Below are 19439 nucleotides of genomic sequence, written 5' to 3'. Positions count from 1 at the left end.
AATCTTAAAAGGTCAAGAAGATCCTTCTTCAGAGTTCCTTTATTTCTTTTCTCAATGTTCTTATATTGAATCATTAGCACCAACATGCAGTTCTCCTGCTGTTCAAATATAGGACACTGAGCATGGGCATAGCCTGGATTTATTGGGGGGGGGGGGTTAGAACCAAGTTATCTGCAATGCAATTGGTCATTAGTTAAGCATTTTTATTTATTTACCCACCACACTAACGCCCATGACGTTGAGAAAGAAGTTACCCGTGAGCTGCTAAAATGAAATTGAAGGATAAATTAAATTCCAAAAATCATATTGGGACAATACTTTTATTATGCCAACCAAAATGTTACAAAATAGTGTGAAAGGTTAGTTGGAAAACAAGGCAGGTGTGGAGGAGAAAAAAATGGCTAGAAACATAGCCATCGGTGTCTGCATCCGGTAAGTATCAAAAAGCTGATGTGTTGGAGGAGATAGCAGACATACATAATCACTGAATTGGAGAGTTGGAAGGGACCCCAAGGATCATCTAGTCCAACCCCATCCGATGCAAGAATCTCAACTAAAGCACCCTGTCAAGTGGCCATCCATCCTCTGCTTAAATATCTCCAATGATGGGGAATCCACCACCTTCAGAGAGAGTCTGTTCCATGAGACTCTGTTTGGTGTTATGCACATTTCAGGTTACACTAAGGTCTATTGGAAAGGCAGCAGCATACAATGACCAATTCTCCATCTCTGGAAATACTAAAACCAGTTGCCCTTAAATCATTCAGGGGAATAGCGATTTAAGTTTTACTCAAAGTAGACCCACTGAAATTAAAGGACCAGGCTTAGTCATGTTCATTGTTTTCAGGGGGCCTGCTCTGCGTACAACATAGTTACCTAACTACTCTTACATCTTAACTGAAAATGAATTATTTATCCACACCTCAATTTAGGAGAAAGTAACTATCTATAGCTCCAAGCACTGTCCTTTGCATCACTCAAGTAAGTGACTTTTTCTAGTTTTGCATAAACGTTTGATCCTTGGATGTTTTTTGAGTGAAGACAAACGGAAATGTTTTTAGACTAGGAAGGTAGTTTTGTAAGTATGCTCAGCCCAGTCCTGAAAGTTTATAGGCTGGAATCCATGCTGTTGCCAAGAAACTCTCCCCCAGCCCACCCCTTAATATTCCTTGGACAGCTGTTTCACTAATTTTGTTCAAGAAGAACAAATTAGCATACATGCAGCAGTTTGTTTGTTTTTTAAGGTGGACAAATGCCTTAGGTAGCATTTGATTGGCTAGCACGTATAACTTTAATTTCAGCTGTGAAGCCCAAGGAAGCTTGATGATATATTACATCTATCATCACTCTAAGGGTGCTTTCAGACTAGCACTATTTTGGCAAATTCAGGTTATGCAATTAAAAGATTTGTGCAATTTAACAAGCTCTCCGCCCCCATCATCAGATTGTGTGTATGTGATGAAAATAGGCTGACAAAAACAGAGCACGGGTGAAATTTTACAAAGTTCCAAAATGCATGGCACCTACGTACATCACTGTGCTAGAGTGCCACCAAGGCAATACAGTGGTACCTTGATTTAAGAACAGCTTAGTAGTTTATGAACAACTTGGATTAAGAACGCTGCAAACCCGAAAGTAGGTGTTTTGGTTTGTGTACTTTGCCTTGGAAGCAGAACATGTTGAGTGTGTTCCATTTGTAAACTGAGTCCCCCACTGCTATTGGAAAGCACGCCTTGGTTTAAGAATGCTTTGGTTTAAGAACTTTGTACTTCCAGAACAGATTAAGTTCGTAAACCAAGGTACAGTCATACCTTGGGTTACGAACGCTATGGGTTGCACGTTTTCGGGTTGCAGACCACGGCAAACCCGGTAGTACCAGAACAGGTTACTTCTGGGTTTCAGTGCTCACGCATGCGCAAAAACACAAAATGACATCATGCACAGAAGCGCCAAGTCACGTCACGCACATGCGTAGACGCAGCGCTTCAGGCTGTGAACGCTGTAGGTTGCGAACGTGCCTCCTGCACGGATCACGTTCGCAACCCGAGGTATGACTGTACCACTGTATAGGAATAATGAAAAAAATGTGAAGTTTACTTTTGCTGCTGGTTGAAAGTGTCTAGCAGGCCTACCATAATGTTCCTGATACCGTAATGCAGGAGAAGGTACTACTAGCATGTTTCTGGATGCAAGGCAAAGGGGAATATGGCAATGCTTCTACATGATAAAATTCAGGGCAATGGCCTCATCTGAATGCCTTGCAGTGAGACTGCTGCTGCCCATTCTCTGGAACTCGCTATGCTCCACCTCTAGAGAGAATGTCCTATGCAGTTCACTTCAAGCTGTCCACCTTATCTATGACTGCTGTCAGGAACAAAACAACAACAAACCTCTGGTTACGTGAAACATATTCAATAAACACACAAGAAGTATCCGGCTGTACATTTGAATAAATAAAGTATACTTTTCATTGTACTATTCAAGGATTTCCAGAATATTAGCCTTGTTTCACCATCCTGGGCTTCATCAGTAGTACAAACTCTAGATAATGCAGATAAATACAGTATCACAATCCTGATGAAGCCCAGGATGGCGAAACAAGGCTAATATTCTGGAAATCCTTGTCTTAGACTCTATGAAAGGATTCTGTGGTATTGTAACAACCTTTCGTGTATATTGTTGGACTCTATGAACAGACAGGTGGAATAGACACTTAAACATATATGGACCTTATGCATGAACTGATTAGAGAATGAACTGATCCACCGGGTCTTCTACTTTTTTCTGTTGAACTTTATGAGCTACTTCTGTTGAAATCTACAATTCAATACAATGAATAGTATACTTTATTTATTCAAACATATAGCCGGTTACGTCTTGTGTGTTTATTGAATGCTGTTAGGGGTAGCCACCCATGCATAGCTGTCAAGTGTCCCTTATTTGGCAGGACAGTCCCTTAACCCAGCGCCATGTCCCACTGCTGTCCCTTAGTGATGAGGCTTTGCTTGGCTACTGGCTGGGCTTTCTGCCTTTGGCTCAGAGGGGCTCAGAAGTTGAACATACCTGTGCCCGGAAAATCCCTTATTTTGGCTGCTGATCCCTTATTTTCGAGGCTGCTGGTCCCTTATTTTCAAATCTGTAAGTTGACAGCTATGCACCCATGAGGCAAGGTGAGTTAACCTCTGGCGGCAGAATTCACAGGGGGAGCAGATTCAGCCTCTCAAGAAATGCACTGGCAGAGATGGCCACAGCAGCACACTCCTTGGAGGTGAGATCTGCCACCTCCTTGGCAGCTTCCCCCTATGTGGCCATTTGTCAAACAGGAGGTGCTGCTGGTCTCCTCCCACCCCAGCGAGGAAATGGCAGGAGTGACCTCTGGAGTCTCCTGGGCTCTGCACCCGCCTGGCATTATTCAGAGCGGGCACCTTCCCCTCCCTCCCCACCCTGATACGGCCTTGGTTTCTCACTTCAAGCATTGGGTAAACTTGTTTCCGATGCAGATCTTCACTCACCCCTTCTTCCCTAGTGGGGAGCGCCATTTTGTGTTCACCTCTGGCGCCAGCCCTGACTGTTGTAGCTGTTTGGTGGCAGAAGCCAATGGGTAAATCCTTCCATGTTCTGAACTCACAATATTTCCTGCTAACATGCAGCTTCCGTGACAGGGAGAGGGGAATAGAAAACAGAGGAAAGTGGGGGGGGGGAATCATTCAAGCTATGCAAGGGAAGGTTACCCTTATTTTCTGAGGGAAGCCTGTGTGAATACTGTAAATAAATACTGTTTAACCGTCTGCCTCCATTACTTCTTAACATACCAGAGCAACGCCAACAACTTTGGAAAGAAGGCAGACAATCTCACGTAAAGGACTTTTGCACGCGCTACAAACGAGTATGACCTGCATACCGCCTATGATGTGCAAAACGTACAAATTTTGCATCAGAGCCCAGTATATTTGGTAATCCAGTCCCGAAAGTAAGTCACTCGTGTGTAGACTCCAGGCTTATTTGGCTTAGCACACTCGTCTCCCCAGCTCACTATGCCGACAAGATACCACATGTTTCTTGTGTCAGGTGTAACCAGCGGGCCACCAGAGTCGCCCTAGAGGGGGAGGAAAGGGAGTTTTAATAAAATGTTGATTTTCAGTAGAAGCAGAAGATTAAAGGGGCAGCATCAAGCTAAAATATATTCATTTTAGGTTAATGTTAAAAGTACATTCAGGTGTTGTACTTGCTGTTGTCCCTCCCTAGCCATGTTTATGCATTTTGCAAATGTTATTCCCCCTCAAACCAGAGGCAACAGGATAGCTGTTTTTGAATTTTGCAACAGTTTAATCAAAGAGACATGCATTTTAACAAAAGCAAATCTTTGTGTCGGGTGCTAGATGCAGGCCTTTCAGGGTTTTGTGTGTGGATCTCTAGCTCAGAGCCAGTGATCTAGACTGAGTAGTAGTAGGATGTACAGTGGTGCCCCGCAAGACGAACGCCTCGCAAGACGGAAAACCCGCTAGACGAAAGGGTTTTCCGTTTTGGAGGTGCTTCGCAAAGCGAATTTCCTATGGGCTTGCTTCGCAAGACGAAAATGTCTTGCGAGTTCCTGCGGGGTTTTTTTCCTCCCCCCCCCAAGCCGCTTAACAGCTGATCCGCTAAGCCGCTTAACAGCTGATCCGCTAAGCCGCTTAACAGCTGATCCGCTAAGCCGCTTATCAGCTGATCCGCTAAGCCGCTTATCAGCTGATCCGCTAAGCCGCTTAACAGCTGATCCGCTAAGCCGCTTAACAGCTGATCCGCTAAGCCGCTTAACAGCTGATCCGCTAAGCCGCTTATCAGCTGATCCGCTAAGCCGCTTATCAGCTGATCCGCTAAGCCGCTTAACAGCTGATCCGCTAAGCCGCTTAACAGCTGATCCGCTAAGCCGCTTAACAGCTGATCCGCTAAGCCGCTTATCAGCTGATCCGCTAAGCCGCTTAACAGCTGATCCGCTAAGCCGCTTAACAGCTGATCCGCTAAGCCGCTTAACAGCTGATCCGCTAAGCCGCTTAACAGCTGATCCGCTAAGCCGCTTAACAGCTGATCCGCTAAGCCGCTTAACAGCTGAGCCGCTGAGCCGCTTATCAGCTGATCCGCTAAGCCGCTAATACCGCTAAGCCGCTAATGGGCTTGCTTCGCAAGACGAAAAAACCCCAAGATGAAGAGACTCGCGGAACGGATTCTTTTCGTCTTGCGAGGCACCACTGTATTTGTATCTTCTTAGTCGACACATAGTGGTTATTCATTCAAACAGAGGGCCCCTGCTTCATCCCACATGGATGTGTTTGTAAGAACAAGAAAAGAAGTCTTGATTTGAAAGAAAACTGGTATTCCACGAGTTCCAATAGTCAAAACACAAATGGAAAAGGCAGGAAAGAAACAGAGGAGGAGAAAAAAAGACAAAAGGAAGAATGAAGGGAGAGACCAGACTCAGTCCACGGACTTTAGTCTCAGACATGGCTGCTGCTAAGGCAGACAGAAAAGAAATGAGTGGGAAGGTTTGATCTTTGCACCAAAAACAGTCGAGTCTTTAGCTCTAGTTGTGTGCTGTGTGCAGAAAAGGAACCCATATGGGGAACTGCAGAGACCACAAAGAAGAATGCTTAGTTTGAGGGTGTGTACAGGTGGAGCAACTGGAGCCAATGTAGTGCTGCTGTGTTTCACACACATTCTCTCTAGCAAGAGCTTCTCTAGAGAAGCCATCCCAGTACAGATGGCGAATCCAGCCTTCCAGGCTTGAGATGGAAGCACAGACTCAGTTCAGGGCTCACTGTGGCAAGGACTTCTGCCTCTTCTCTGTTCTTTTGTTTTTAGCTGATTTATTTGTTTGATGGTGTGTTTTTACATCTATTGCTGCTTATTTCATTGATTGCTTTTATTTTGTGTTCTGCACCCCGCCCTGGTATCTGTATTAATGAAGGACAGGTTATAAATATATTTTTTAATAAATAAGAGTAAGTATGGGGCATTGAGGAAGGTTTCTAATACAGTCATACCTCAGGTTGCGAACGTGATCCGTGCGGGAGGCGCGTTTGCAACCTGAAGCGTTCGCAACCTGAAGCACTGTGTCTGCACATGCGCGTGACGCGATTCGGCGCTTCTGCGCATGCGCTTGACCTCATTTTGCGCTTCTGCAGATGCACAAGCGCCGAAACCCAGAAGTAACCCGTTCTGGTACTTCCAGATTCAGCGCGGTCCGTAACCCGAAAATGCACAATCCACAGCGTTCGCAACCCAAGGTATGACTGTACTCAAAACCAGGAAGTGATGTCCCTTTAAATATATTCTTCCCACAGGAATGTCACCTTTGTTTACAGGGGATTAATTTTATCAGATGAGAGTGGACATACCTGACAGGAATCTACTCCTCCTTCCAGGTACCCAGCACATATCATCCCAGGTGTTATGGCCCCATTGTACACTTCTTTTCTATTACAAGTGTTGGAGTCTATGAGTTTTACTGTTGCTTCTTGAAGAACATTAGGAGTTTCACCTAAACGGAAAATATTCATCAGTGCATCAAATAATTTTCCTCTAGGTAAGGCAAGGCATAGAATAAACTTTTATGGTGTGTCATATGAGATTAGCCACAGCTGCTTAAACTTGCATGAACGTAAGAGAAGATATTTGTGTCTCTGCAGTTGAGCCTTTCCCTTCTAGGCTCCATGATTTCTCCTTCCACTCAAGCGAAGATTTATTTCATCTTCTCTTCATCTTCCTTTTCTCTCGTTTGACAGCTTGGGGGAGGGGTTTTTGCCCTTCTACAATTATCATTTTCTTCCCTACTCCATTTTCTCATCCCCACAGAAACCAGCAGCCCTCAGCAATCTGCTATCACTCCCCTGCTCCCTGCCTGGCCACTCCCTGTACAAGGTTCAAAAAACTGCATGTACAATTAGATGGAGTAGGGAAGTGTGAACATGCATTTTCAGCATAGCCCAGAGGCCGGTTTAAAGATGGCATTGGTAATTTAACATAATCTCCTGTGCGAAAAAGAATCCATCCCTGTCTTCCTCTCCTTAAATCTTAACACTGACGAAAGATACGTTCCCACCCCTACCCTTAATCTTATCTGTAATGGTTCTAGGGGTTGCTCGTGCGTAAATCGGTGTCACACCTGGCTGGGTCGTCTGAGTGAACCCTTTCTGTCCGGACAGCCACTCACCCGTGGCTGTCTCAATCGATGGCAGAATCTGTCAGTGGGCGTTTCTTGAACTTCTTCCAGCAAAGAAGCTCTTTGACGCCTAGTCTCCGCCTACTCTCCCTACGCAGAAGCCTTCTGCGCAGGGAGGGTGTGGGCAGCGGAGGACCCGTGCTCTCCCCGCTGGTCTCCGGCGAGGAGTCATGGAGCCACCTCGCCGATTCCCCCATCTGCCCCCCTTCTCCACTGGTGCTACGCTGATTTCCTTCCCCAGAAGATGGGCTGCTTCTCTCCCTCCCGGGACGCTCTCCGGAACCCCTCTGGAGCCCTCCCTCTCCCTCTGGCTCCGATGGCAGTTCCCTGACATTATCATATGAAATACTGTCTTCTTCTAAGTAGATGTGCTTACCATCATCACTCATTGCTCCCCATCCTGTAATAACAGCATCTATATTATATGGAATCCTCTCACTTGCATCTGGAAGGCAAACCCGATGAACAGCATTTGTGAATTCCACACGTTTAGCCAGCTGCAGGACAGCGATGTCATATTCGTGGGCTGGATAACGGTACTTTTCATGAACTATAATGGTCTTGACAGGCCGTACAAGTAGTGAAGGTGTCAGATAGGTTCCAAAGCTAACAGTCCATAAGCGTGGGTTACTGGAACTGAAAAGAAGCAAGAGATTAGAGCGAATCCCAACATTGCTGAACTTGTTCATACGCAGATACACAACAGAAAGACTACACTCCAAGAGAAAGCAGAGAAGGGCTACATGTATTCTAGCTCCTGTTGAACTGATTACGATGTTACCAATCGGCATTTTGAGATTCTTTGTTTTCATCTTTCCTAAAGAAAATGCAAAGCAACAAGCTACAATCCTCACAGTCACACAAGGCCTTGGAAGTATGTGAGCGGCGTCTAGAACTTCTCACGGGGTTTCTGCCATGGTAGCATATTCACCCAGTGCTTTTCCAGCTGCACTGGCTCCCTGTGGAGTACAGGGTCAGATTTAAGGTGCTGCTTTTGACCTTTAAAGCCCTTCACGGCCTAGGACCCTTGTACCTACGGGACCGCCTCTCCCGGTATGCCCCCCGGAGAGCCTCAAGGTCCATAATAGCAACACCCTAGTGGTCCCAGGCCCTAAGGAAGTTAGATTAGCTTCAACCAGAGCCAGGGCCTTTTCAACACTGGCTCCGGCCTGGTGGAGCGCTCTGTCTCATGAGACCAGGGCCCTGCGGGATCTGATTTCTTTCCACAGGGCCTGTAAGACAGAGTTGTTCCGCCTGGCCTTTGGCTTGGAGCCCATTTGATTCCCTCCCTCTCCCTCTTTCTTTTTCCGTTCTCCTCCTGTGATGAGGCTGCATTTTAATATTTTGATGTTTCTGTATTTTAATGTTGTATTTTAATCTTGTTTTTGAGTTGTATTCATTCAACTTGTTTTTATTATTGCTTGTTAGCCGCCCTGAGCCCGGCCTTGGCTGGGGAGGGCAGGGTATAAATTATTATTATTATTATTATTATTATTATTATTATTATTATTATGAAGACCCATCTGTGAAAGGATTTGAGAAGGACCTCCACTTTGGTTGGTGGAATGTTATTTCCCTGCACAAGCTGCTATTTCTCCTTCTCCCACTGCTATTCATATCTGACTCCCTGATTCTGAGTACTCTTTGTCAGTAGACATGCCCCCAAATCAATATGTGATGAGCTAATACAAAAACTGGGAGAGGATTTTTAAAAGAACATCAGTGGGCAGGAGGAGAGGTTGCTTAACCCTTCCCATGCCTGCCAGGTTCTTCTTGGCAAATCGGATCTCCCATCTGAGAGCCCAACTAGAGAAGAGCAGTATAAACGTGGCAGAGGGAGGAGATGTTATTTACAGATGATAATTCTCAAGAGGGGAGAAGGTTATGCATTCCTCTCCCACTGATTCTTCCCTTCCAATTCTTACACTCACATTAGCGTTACAAAGAAAACACAATATTGTGAGTCCACTGTTGGATTTCTACATGTATTTCTAGGTAAGGCCATACTCTAGGCTGTCCCCATACAGCTACCACCACTCCAACCCCTTTCCCCACACCCAAAAACTGAAAGCAGATGAAGCTGTACAAAGTAGAAATGTGCATATGTGCTTAATTTATATCCTATATTTAGAATTTGAGTTACCTTGGCATGGAGTAATCCAGACATAGGCAAACTTGGCGCTCCCTATGTTTTGGGACTGTAACTTGCATGATCCCTAGCTAGCAGGACCAGTGGTCAGGGATGATGGGAACTGTAGTCCCAAAACATCTGGAGGGCTGAGTTTGCCTATGCCTGGAGTAATCACTGCTGTGGGTAAGTCATGTTTCTGATATCAGCTGGTCCCCAATTACAGTGGTACCTCGGTTTACGAACAGCCCTTTTTATGAACTATTCGGTATGTGAATTCCGCAAAACCAGAAGTAGTGTTCCAGTTAGTGAACTTTACCTCGGTCTACGAACTGAAGCTGAACGGTGGAAGGGAGGCCTCATTAGGGAAAGCGTGCCTCAGTTTAAGAATGGTTTCGGTTTAAGAACGGACTTCCGGAATGGATTAAGTTCGTAAATTGAATTTTACAATTCGGTTCACTGTACTGAATTTTCCCCAGCAGTGTTTTTAGATCAAAAGCAATTGCAGAGACTGCAGTGTTGAGTGAAAGATCAGTAAGGTGAGGGAAATGGCAGCTCCTACTTCCATTCATTCTTGTTCCTCAGCTATCACAGGTAGGTGTCAGGAACAAGATAGGCTTAGATCAAAATTACAACCCTGCAGCTTCTTTTGGTAAAAAAAAAGTGGGAGCTGGGATTCATGCAAATAAACTTCACCTGTAGGTTGGGCCTATGAGTTCACTGCAATAATACACCCCTTTTGTTCCTTCTGATTTTTATACAAAGTATTGTTCTACTGTTATGCTGTGGATGAGCTATAGCTCATGGGAGGAAACATGCTCAGCAATCAGAAGGTCCCAATTTCAGTGGCTGGCATCTCTAGCTAAAAAGGATCATGTGCTGGAAAAGACCACTGCCTCAGTTTCTGGAGATAAAATGAGTAGCCAAGTGTTGTCTACTGGTTCAAAGTAGACAACTCTGGGCTATTAATTTTATAGAATAAAATAATTTGTATACCACCTTTCATTTCAAGAATGTCAAGGTGGTTCACAAACAAAATGATCAAGTTAACTCAATAAAGTTGGGGGGCGCTAGGGGCGCCTTGGAAGATGGCTGACAATACCATCTATCCAGCTTGTACGAGGTAATTAGAGGCTGATTATGGGGAGTAAAATCAGTCTCCCTCATCTTCCCAGGGAAGGGGAAGATGCTGCCCTCGCCCGCGGTTGCCATAAATCACCCCCGAGTTCGGATGAAGGAGGGGGTGAGAGGCACTGGGTGGAAAGCCCTCGAACAGGCTCGGAGCTCCCTGAAGCTACTTTCAGGAGCGAATCTGGTTGCATTGCTTAAAAAGAAGAAAAAATTGGAGAAAGTAAACGCACATGCTTCAAGAGAGGTCAGGAGTGTTTTTATCTGCTAATAATTTTACCACCGAGATGAAGAACATCAGGACGGAAGGAATAGAGATAACATCAGAGAATCGTAGACATGTTGGTAGGTGGAACAGAACGGAACAGAAAGGGGGGGAAGACTTTTTTAAAAAAAAAATATGTGATTAATTTAACAAACCTCCCCCTTAAAGAACCGTCGGTTTTTATCGGCTAATAATTTATGAAGAAGATTGGGACGGAAGGAACAGAGATAACATCAGAGAATTGCAGACATGTTGGAAGGCGGAATGGTACGGAAAGGGAGGGGAAAGTCTTTTTCATGTGATTAATTTAACAACCCTCCCCCTTAAAGAAGCGTCTCAATGACTAACTTGCAAGAGGGATTAAAAATGAACTGTGTGTGGGGGGGGGAAATAATATGAATTAAAGGTTTTATTCTGTGAAAAATTTGGAAAAGAAAAAAGGCTCTCTCTGTGACGCAGCAAGAAATGTGACTTGATATGGACAAGCAGACCTTTGCTGCAGGATATATGGTCTAGGGAGGAAGAGCCGTGGATCGGTTATCAGTTTGGAATCGTAAATTTGAAAGGCTATTACACTCCTGGAGGACTAATTTACGATGCAGCAGGTCTGGAAAGTTAATGAGCGGACATTTAGACTGTATTTCATTGGAGGCAAGATGGCATGTCTGCTCGAACGAATTCCTGGACTACTGTATTTTTGTGAGAGATCTACGAGAGAGCATTACAAAGCCCACACAGGGATATAAACAAGACTGTTTCTTTCAATCCACTTGTGGAGAGAACTCGGAGGGATTGAAAAGGAAAATGAATAACGACAAAGAGTGAGAAGATGGGACTGAAAACATCATTGTAAACATGAAAAGCAGCAGAAATATTGATGATTGGACTCCTGCTGATCGTGAAGCATGGGTATCCCCCACAAAAATTTATAATTCGGAAAACATTTGGACTTTATGATGTGAATTGATACAATTTGGACTAATTGGTATGATATGTTTCATTTGGTAAATGGAAACTTAATAAAAATTATTTTTTTAAAAAAAAAAGTTAACTCAATAAAGTTACCGTATTTTTCCATCTATAAGACGCCCCCATGTATAAGATGGATATTTTACTATCCATGTATAAGACACCCCCCCCCAAATTTTTGACATTATTTTTTAGGGGGGACCTAGTCTTATACACAGAAAAATACAGTAATTGTTATTTATTAAATTTCTATACCACCCTTCATCTGAGGATCACAATAGGGGACAGATAAGAAAAGTGTGCACAAGTATATGCATTTTCAGCATAGCCCAGAGACTAGCTTAAAGGTGGCAGTTGGTAGTTTAACATAAGGAAAGGTAAAAGGTAAAGGACCCCAGATGGTTAACTCCAATCAAAGGCGACTATGGGGCTGTAGCGCTCATCTTATTTTCAGGCCGAGGGAGCTTGCATTTGTCCACAGACAGCTTTTTGGGTCATGTGGCCAGCATGACTAAACCACTTCTGGCGCAATGGAACACCGTGACGGAAACCAGAGCACACAGAAACATTTTTTAACTTCCCACCACAGCGGTAGCTACTTATCTACTTGCACTGGTGTTCTTTCGAACTGCTAGGTTGGCAGAAGCTGGGACAGCAACAGGAGCTCACCCTGTTGCAGGGATTCGAACCGCCAACCTTCTGATTGGCAAGCCCGAGAGGCTCAGTGGTTTAAACCGCAGCGCCACCTGCTTAATTTAACATAATGTCCTGTGCACTGATGACAGATATGTTCCTCAAGTTAAAATATCAATCACAATAAAACACTAAAATGTCACAGTAATGGGGAACAGCAGTGTCAGGGAACTGCCATCCAAAGAACCGGAGGTGCAAAGGCTCATTGAGGTTGAGAGAGAAGTAGCAGCGGAAGAGGGAACCAGTAGAGGGCGAGCAAGAACTCCAAGGGAAAGTGAGTCGGAGGGATGGCTCAGAGACGCTTCCAGCGAAAACAGTGGGGAGGTCTCAGGACCTCCTATAGGGACACCCACTCCTCGCCGGAAACTGTCACGCCGAGAATCCAGAAGACGTGTTTCCGTTAAAGAGCTTTTATGTTGGAAACGATTCCGAAAGCAACCACTTTCGGATACTACTAGCGATTGACGCAGCCATGCTGGAGGGGCTCCGTCACAGGCAGAGGTTTGAAAACCTGATCAAACTCTGAGGGACTTGCATTTTACGCACAAGCAGCTCATCATCCCATCACAGCAATCCGAAAGTCTCCGAAAGCCAGCTTGTGCAGGGAGAGGCATCATGAGCAACCCAGCCGGAACCGGAGGAGCAGGAGCAGCTGGAGGGGGTCCAAGCCTGGAAGAAAGGTACAGGGCGTTGGAGATCCAGCTGGCGCTGCAAACGGCGAGGCTTGAGGAGAGGAGGGCTCAGGATGCAGAAAAGGGAAAGGAGAAAACCACCCCGCTCGCCAGAAAGGTGCCAGGATTGGTGCAGAAATTCGGGGGGGATCCCAGGAACTATCATGCCTTTAGAACAGAGATGCAATACGCTCTCAACCTGCAGTTTGATGACTTCCCCGACGAGGAATCGCGAGTGGCTTTTGTAATTGGCCATCTCGAATCGGGGGCGAAGGACTGGGTTAGACCCCTGATGGCAGCGAATAATGAGATCCTAAAGGACACGAGGAAGTTTTTTCGTGCCATGGACCTGATGTTTTCCAGCGACATTGAGCAGGGGGTGGTGCGAAGGCAGTTAATGGCTTGCCAGCAGGGAAGCCGATCTGTCCGTGAGTACTGGACTGAGTTTACTATGCTGATTCATAAATTGGGGTGGGACCTATCGGCGGAACCCATCCAGATGCTTTTCGAAGAGGGGCTTTCTTCGGCCGTCAAAGATGAACTGTCCCGGGGGCCCAGGGCGGAGTCTATGGATCAGCTGACCAAATCTGCGCTGTCCATAGGAGCGCGCCAGGAGGCAAGGGCTTTGGAAAAGTGGGAAGGGAAAGGAGACCGTTGGAGGGAGCTCCGCATTCCAGACATTCCAGAGCCACCTTTCCCGCCGGCAGAGCCGATGGAAGTTGGAACAGCGCGGGCGCGCGCAGTTTCAAATCCCAGTGAAGGGCGGAAGAAGGAGGGAAAGAGCGCCAAGAGATGTTATCTCTGCCAACAGCCAGGGCACTTTGCCAGAGTCTGCCCACAAAGAAAGGAATGGCAAGGGATGGCAGGAGCTGTTGGGGAAAAGGAAGAGGAAAGCAAGGAGCAAGTAAAAGCCAACGCCTGGCTGCCACCGTCGGGGCACAGCAGCCAGGCCAAAGAGCAGTGAAAGTGCCCACGCCGGAACCTCCCAGACCTGCTTTAGTGATAGAGGTGTTACTAGAACTGCCAAACGGACACCCACTAAAGATCAAGGCGCTTTTGGATTCAGGCAGCTCCTGTAATTTCATGAGTAAGGAGTTTGCAGCTGAGCACCAGATACAGACCATCCCTTTAAGTAACCCCTTGCAGGTGACTACGATTGACGGCAGAGAGCTGTTGGGGGGAGAAGTTAGCCAACAGACTGTCCCGATGATAATGAGGGTGGCAAGGCACACCGAACGGATAGCGTTTAATGTGGCCACCTTGGGAGGAGCTCCCATCATTTTGGGGATGAGCTGGCTGGCGCTACACGATCCGCTAGTGGGCTGGCATCAGAGGGTGGTCTCCTTTGGGTCAGCGCATTGCCTAGAACACTGCAAGGAGGGGAAGGTTCCGGGAGGAGCCAGAGTCACCCTAGCCGGGATGGAAGTAATGGACAAAGGGAAGGTGCCCCCGCAATACGCAGATCTGAGCAACGTATTCAGCGAAAGGGAAGCAGACAAACTGCCACCGCATAGACCCTTTGACTGTCAAATCAACCTACTCCCTGGGGCCCAACTCCCAGTGGGCAAGCTGTACGCCATGTCAGACAGGGAGATGCAGGAGCTGAGGGAGTTCATTGACAAAAACCTGAAGCGAGGTTTCATCAGAGAGTCCCGAGCGGTGGGGGGCAGCCCAGTGTTTTTTGTGGACAAAAAAAACACAGATAAGCCGAGACTTGTGTGTGACTTTAGGGCCCTGAATGCAGTGTCGGAACCCCTGGCTTTCCCTATGCCCCGAATTGATGACATTTTGACCAGGGTAAGGAAGGGAAAGATTTTTACAAAGCTGGACCTGCGGGGGGCGTACAATCTGATACGCATAAGGAAGGGGGGTGAATGGAAGACCACCATGTTCACCCCTTTGGGAGCCTTTGAATACCTCGTTATGCCCTTCGGTCTACAAGGAGGCTCCGCGTGCTTTCAAGCTTTTATTAACCACGTTCTGGGACCTTTGCTCTACAAGAATTGTGTGGCCTTTTTAGACGACGTGTTGGTGTATTCGGAAGATGAGGAGCAGCATGTGAGGGACGTTCGAGAAGTGTTGGGCAGGCTGCAAGCCAACCAGCTGTGGGTGAAACTGGAGAAGTGCCAGTTTCATACCAAGGAGGTGGAATTCCTGGGGTACCGCTTGTCAGACAAGGGATTGGCCATGGATCCAGGCAAGGTCCAAGCGGTACTGGAATGGAAGACACCGAAGACCAAGAAGGATGTGCAAAGATTCTTGGGGTTTGGGAACTTTTATCGGAAGTTCATCAAGAACTTTGCCCACTTGACGGCGCCCATCACCGACTGCCTCAGCAGCAAGAAGAAATTTGTTTGGACGGCAGAGGCGGAGCGAGCATTTGAAGAACTGAATAGGGCTTTCGCCTCGGAAGAACAACTTCTGCATGTGGATTTACGAAAACCCATGAGAGTGGAAACCGATGCATCTGACCGGGCGGTAGGGGCAGTACTTCTTCAACCGGGGAGGAGTACGTCGGAGTGGAGACCGTGTGCCTTCTTCTCGCGGAAGCTGAATAAATCCGAGAGGAACTACACGGTGTATGACAGGGAACTACTTGCCATTCACGAAGCGTTCCGGAGGTGGAGACATTTATTAATTGGGGCACAACACAAGGTGCAAGTGTGCACCGACCACAAGAATTTAGAGTATTGGAGAACAGCTCGAGTGCTCAACCAACGACAAGTGAGATGGGCACAGGAATTCTTCAAATTCCACTTTGAAATTTGTTATGTGCCAGGCCCAGAAAACGTCAGGGCGGACGCGCTCTCACGCAAACCAGAGTATTGGGAAGGGGAGGGGGCGATCGAAGAGAGACATGTCATCCCTGAGGACCGCTGGGTGTGTGGGGCGGCGCTGGTGGGGCAACGAGAACTGGTAGAGGAAACGGAAAATGATGAATATGCCCAGGATAAGCTCAGAGGTCTCAGGGGGGAGGGCGAGAGCCCCGGAGGTTTTGAGGAAAGAAATGGGGCATTGTATTACAAAGGGGCACTGTATATACCCGAAGGTGAATTGAGGGGGAGAGTACTCAAGCAGTTGCACGATAGCCCCACGGCGGGACATTTTGGGCAACACAAGACCATGTGGTTGGTTACCAGGGAATTTTGGTGGCCCAAGGTGAGGGAAGATGTAAGGGAGTATGTAAGAGGGTGTGACCAATGTCAGCGAGCCAAAGGGGAAAGAAGGGCGCCGGCAGGGTTATTAGAACCATTACCCACACCAGAACGGCCTTGGGAAGCGGTATCAATAGATTTTATGACGGATCTGCCGAAGTCCAAGGGGAAAACAGCCATCATGGTAGTAGTAGACCTGTTAACTAAGATGTGCCACTTTGTAGCATGCTCACATGCAGTCACAGCGGAAGAAACAGCGAAGTTGTTTGTAGAACACATCTTTAGGTTGCACGGGGCTCCCTTGAGGGTGATCTCAGACCGCGGCAAACAATTTACTTCCAGGTTCTGGAGGAAGCTCATGAGCTTGCTGCACGTGGAAGTCAATTTTTCAACTGCCCGGCACCCTGAAACCAACGGGCAGGCGGAAAGAGCAAATGGCATTCTTCAACAATATCTGAGGTGTTATGTCAATGACAGAGAGAACGATTGGGTCGAAAAGTTGGCGCTGGCAGAATTTGCCTACAATAATGCGGAGAATGTGTCCACAGGGATGAGCCCCTTTTTGGCTAATTACGGGTGTCACCCCAGGGCATTTCCAGGGGAAGGAGGGGAGAGATGGAGCGTCCCAGCGGCTGAACATTTTGTAGAAGAGATGGAAGCGATCCATCATCAGCTCCAGCTCAACTTAGAAAGGGCCAAGGCACAATATAAGAAGCAGGCAGACAAGAACAGAAGGGAAGGTGAAACCATAAGGGTGGGGGATCAAGTGTGGCTGTCAACCCAAGGGTTGCCGTTCAAAGGGGGTTGTAAGAAATTGAGGCCCAGAAGATTGGGACCCTTTGAGGTCATTCAGCAGGTCAACCCGGTGGCTTTCAAACTCCGGTTACCCAACCACATGAAATTGCACCCAGTGTTCCACAGGTCGTTACTGTCACCATACAGGGGGGGACGTGAAGGGGAGCACGTCAGGGGACCAGCCTTGGAAGAGAGGGAACGCCGCAACCATGTAGCGGAAATCCTCGATTCCAGGTGGAAGGGAAATCAGGTGGAGTATTTGGTGGCTTGGGAAGGGGAACCGGAGTCAGAAAACACCTGGGTGATTGCAGAGGAAGTCAATGACGAGGTTTTAACAGAAACGTTCCACCAAAGATTCCCGAGGAAACCTCAGCCGGTAGCAAGGTTTAGGAGGGAGTATTTCGGCACCACCGACGAGGAAGAGGAACTGGAAGGGTTCGCGGAGTCGGAGTTGGAAGAGGGAATGGACTCCGATGACGAAGAGTACCGAGAGACCAGGGACAGCAACAAGTGGAGGGAAGTGTTCGAGACTTCGGAAGATGAGGGAGGTTCTTTCAGGGGTTTTACCTCCTCACCGCCCGTAGGGGAGGAGACGGGAGGGGGTGAAGGGGGCCCTGGAGGGGAGGTGGATGTCAGGGAACTGCCATCCAAAGAACCGGAGGTGCAAAGGCTCATTGAGGTTGAGAGAGAAGTAGCAGCGGAAGAGGGAACCAGTAGAGGGCGAGCAAGAACTCCAAGGGAAAGTGAGTCGGAGGGATGGCTCAGAGACGCTTCCAGCGAAAACAGTGGGGAGGTCTCAGGACCTCCTATAGGGACACCCACTCCTCGCCGGAAACTGTCACGCCGAGAGTCCAGAAGACGTGTTTCCGTTAAAGAGCTTTTATGTTGGAAACGATTCCGAAAGCAACCACTTTCGGATACTACTAGCGATTGACGCAGCCATGCTGGAGGGGCTCCGTCACAGGCAGAGGTTTGAAAACCTGATCAAACTCTGAGGGACTTGCATTTTACGCACAAGCAGCTCATCATCCCATCACAAGCAGCAACTGGTAAAGAAGCTGGTAAAGCAACAGCCAGAGCCCACCTGTTCTCTCCCCAGGGACATCCTTCCACTATGTAAGCTAGATGAGCAGCTTCATATGTTCTCAGCAAGTCAGCAAGAGATCTCTCATGTCATCAGAGAGCTTAGCTTTATAATTCAACCAGTACATACATTTCTTATTCCAGTTGAAAACTTACTCTTTGAAGCAATGAGCTGCAGACACAAGCCACGTGTTACTGATCAGCGTTGCACCACAACGATGGATGTTATTCCGCATGAGACTGGCCTGCCATGGCCACTCTCCAGACCCCGAGATTTCAACTCCTCCAGTTACTCTTGGAGAGACTGTTGATCTGTTATATCGAAGCCCACAGACTGTTAATGTCAAGAAAAAGGTAGATGTTGAGGTTTATGAAGTACACCTGCCGATCTGTCTAGGTTTATACTGATCATAAAATCATTGGGAGGGAAAGACATCCATCTTTACTGGGGCCTTCTTTCAAAACCTGGCTCAGTTTTGCCACATGCTCCTAATTCAGACTCTGTATGGCACCGTGAGCCCACAAAATTCTATATACTTCAGTACTCTTTCTTGTTAGGCTCTGCAAATTTACCACAGTCAAAATATGTATTCAGTACCTCATTAAACCAAACACTTAGATCATGGTGCTTATCCCAAGCAAAAATGATATGTGCATATGGCAGGTTGGCTCTCAGGTAGTAATAAAGATAATTTTCTTTAATAGAAATGCATTTCACTTATTTGAAGTGTTTAGATTCCTCCTCTGAGCCACAGTGCTTGGCGTAGCTTGCAACAACTTTAGAAATGGCTGCAAAAATAAGATAAAATCAGCAGCAGACTCCACTTTCTACAGCCCTCCATTTTGAGAACTGTCCATTTGTTACTGCTCCTTGCTTCCTGCTACTTAACCAGTTCCCGATCCACAAGAGAAACTCTGTTATTCCATGGCTGCTAAGCTTACACAGGAATCTTTCGTGTAGTACCTTGCCAGAAGCTTTTTGAAAGTCCAAGCGCACTATTCCACCTGGATCCCTCTTTATGTATGCTTGTTTACACTCTCAAATAACTCTTAATAGTTTTATATTATAGAAGTCATGCAGATTATGCTTCAGCAATGCTTGTTCTTCTATATGCTTACTTTTTTATCTTTAATGGTACTTTCCACCAGTTTCCCCATGCAGACATTAAGCTAACTGGCTTGTAATTTTCAGGATGCCCCCTGTATCCCTTTTAAAAAATTGGTGTTACGTTGGCTACTTTCCAGTTCTCAGGCATGGAGGATCAATTTACGCTTTTTTTTTTTTTGTTAGAAGATCAGCAATTTCACATTTGAGTTCTTTGAACCTGGATGGACATCATCCAGAGCCAGCCAT

The 19439-nt window shown here is 46.7% G+C and overlaps 1 protein-coding gene across 1 annotated transcript in view; it reads right to left on the bottom strand.

The window, feature by feature from the left end:
* Window positions 1-3111: 3111 nt before the first annotated feature.
* Window positions 3112-19439, bottom strand: part of LOC309354189 (transmembrane protease serine 11B-like protein) — an 89135-nt gene continuing 72807 nt past the window's right edge. The window contains exons 7-10 of the mRNA XM_081884213.1: window positions 18242-18419; window positions 7575-7834; window positions 6375-6517; window positions 3112-4096 (exon numbers count right to left, since the gene is read on the bottom strand). Of these exons, the coding sequence (XP_081740339.1) occupies window positions 3935-4096; window positions 6375-6517; window positions 7575-7834; window positions 18242-18419 (743 nt within the window). The 3' untranslated portion in view covers window positions 3112-3934. The remainder of the gene's footprint in view (window positions 4097-6374; window positions 6518-7574; window positions 7835-18241; window positions 18420-19439) is intronic.

This window comes from Podarcis melisellensis (assembly GCF_964234715.1).
Source record: "Podarcis melisellensis genome assembly, chromosome: 13".
NCBI lineage: Eukaryota > Metazoa > Chordata > Lepidosauria > Squamata > Lacertidae > Podarcis > Podarcis melisellensis.
The sequence above is the reverse complement of the archived record's forward strand: the minus strand, read 5'-3'. Positions and strand labels throughout refer to the sequence as shown.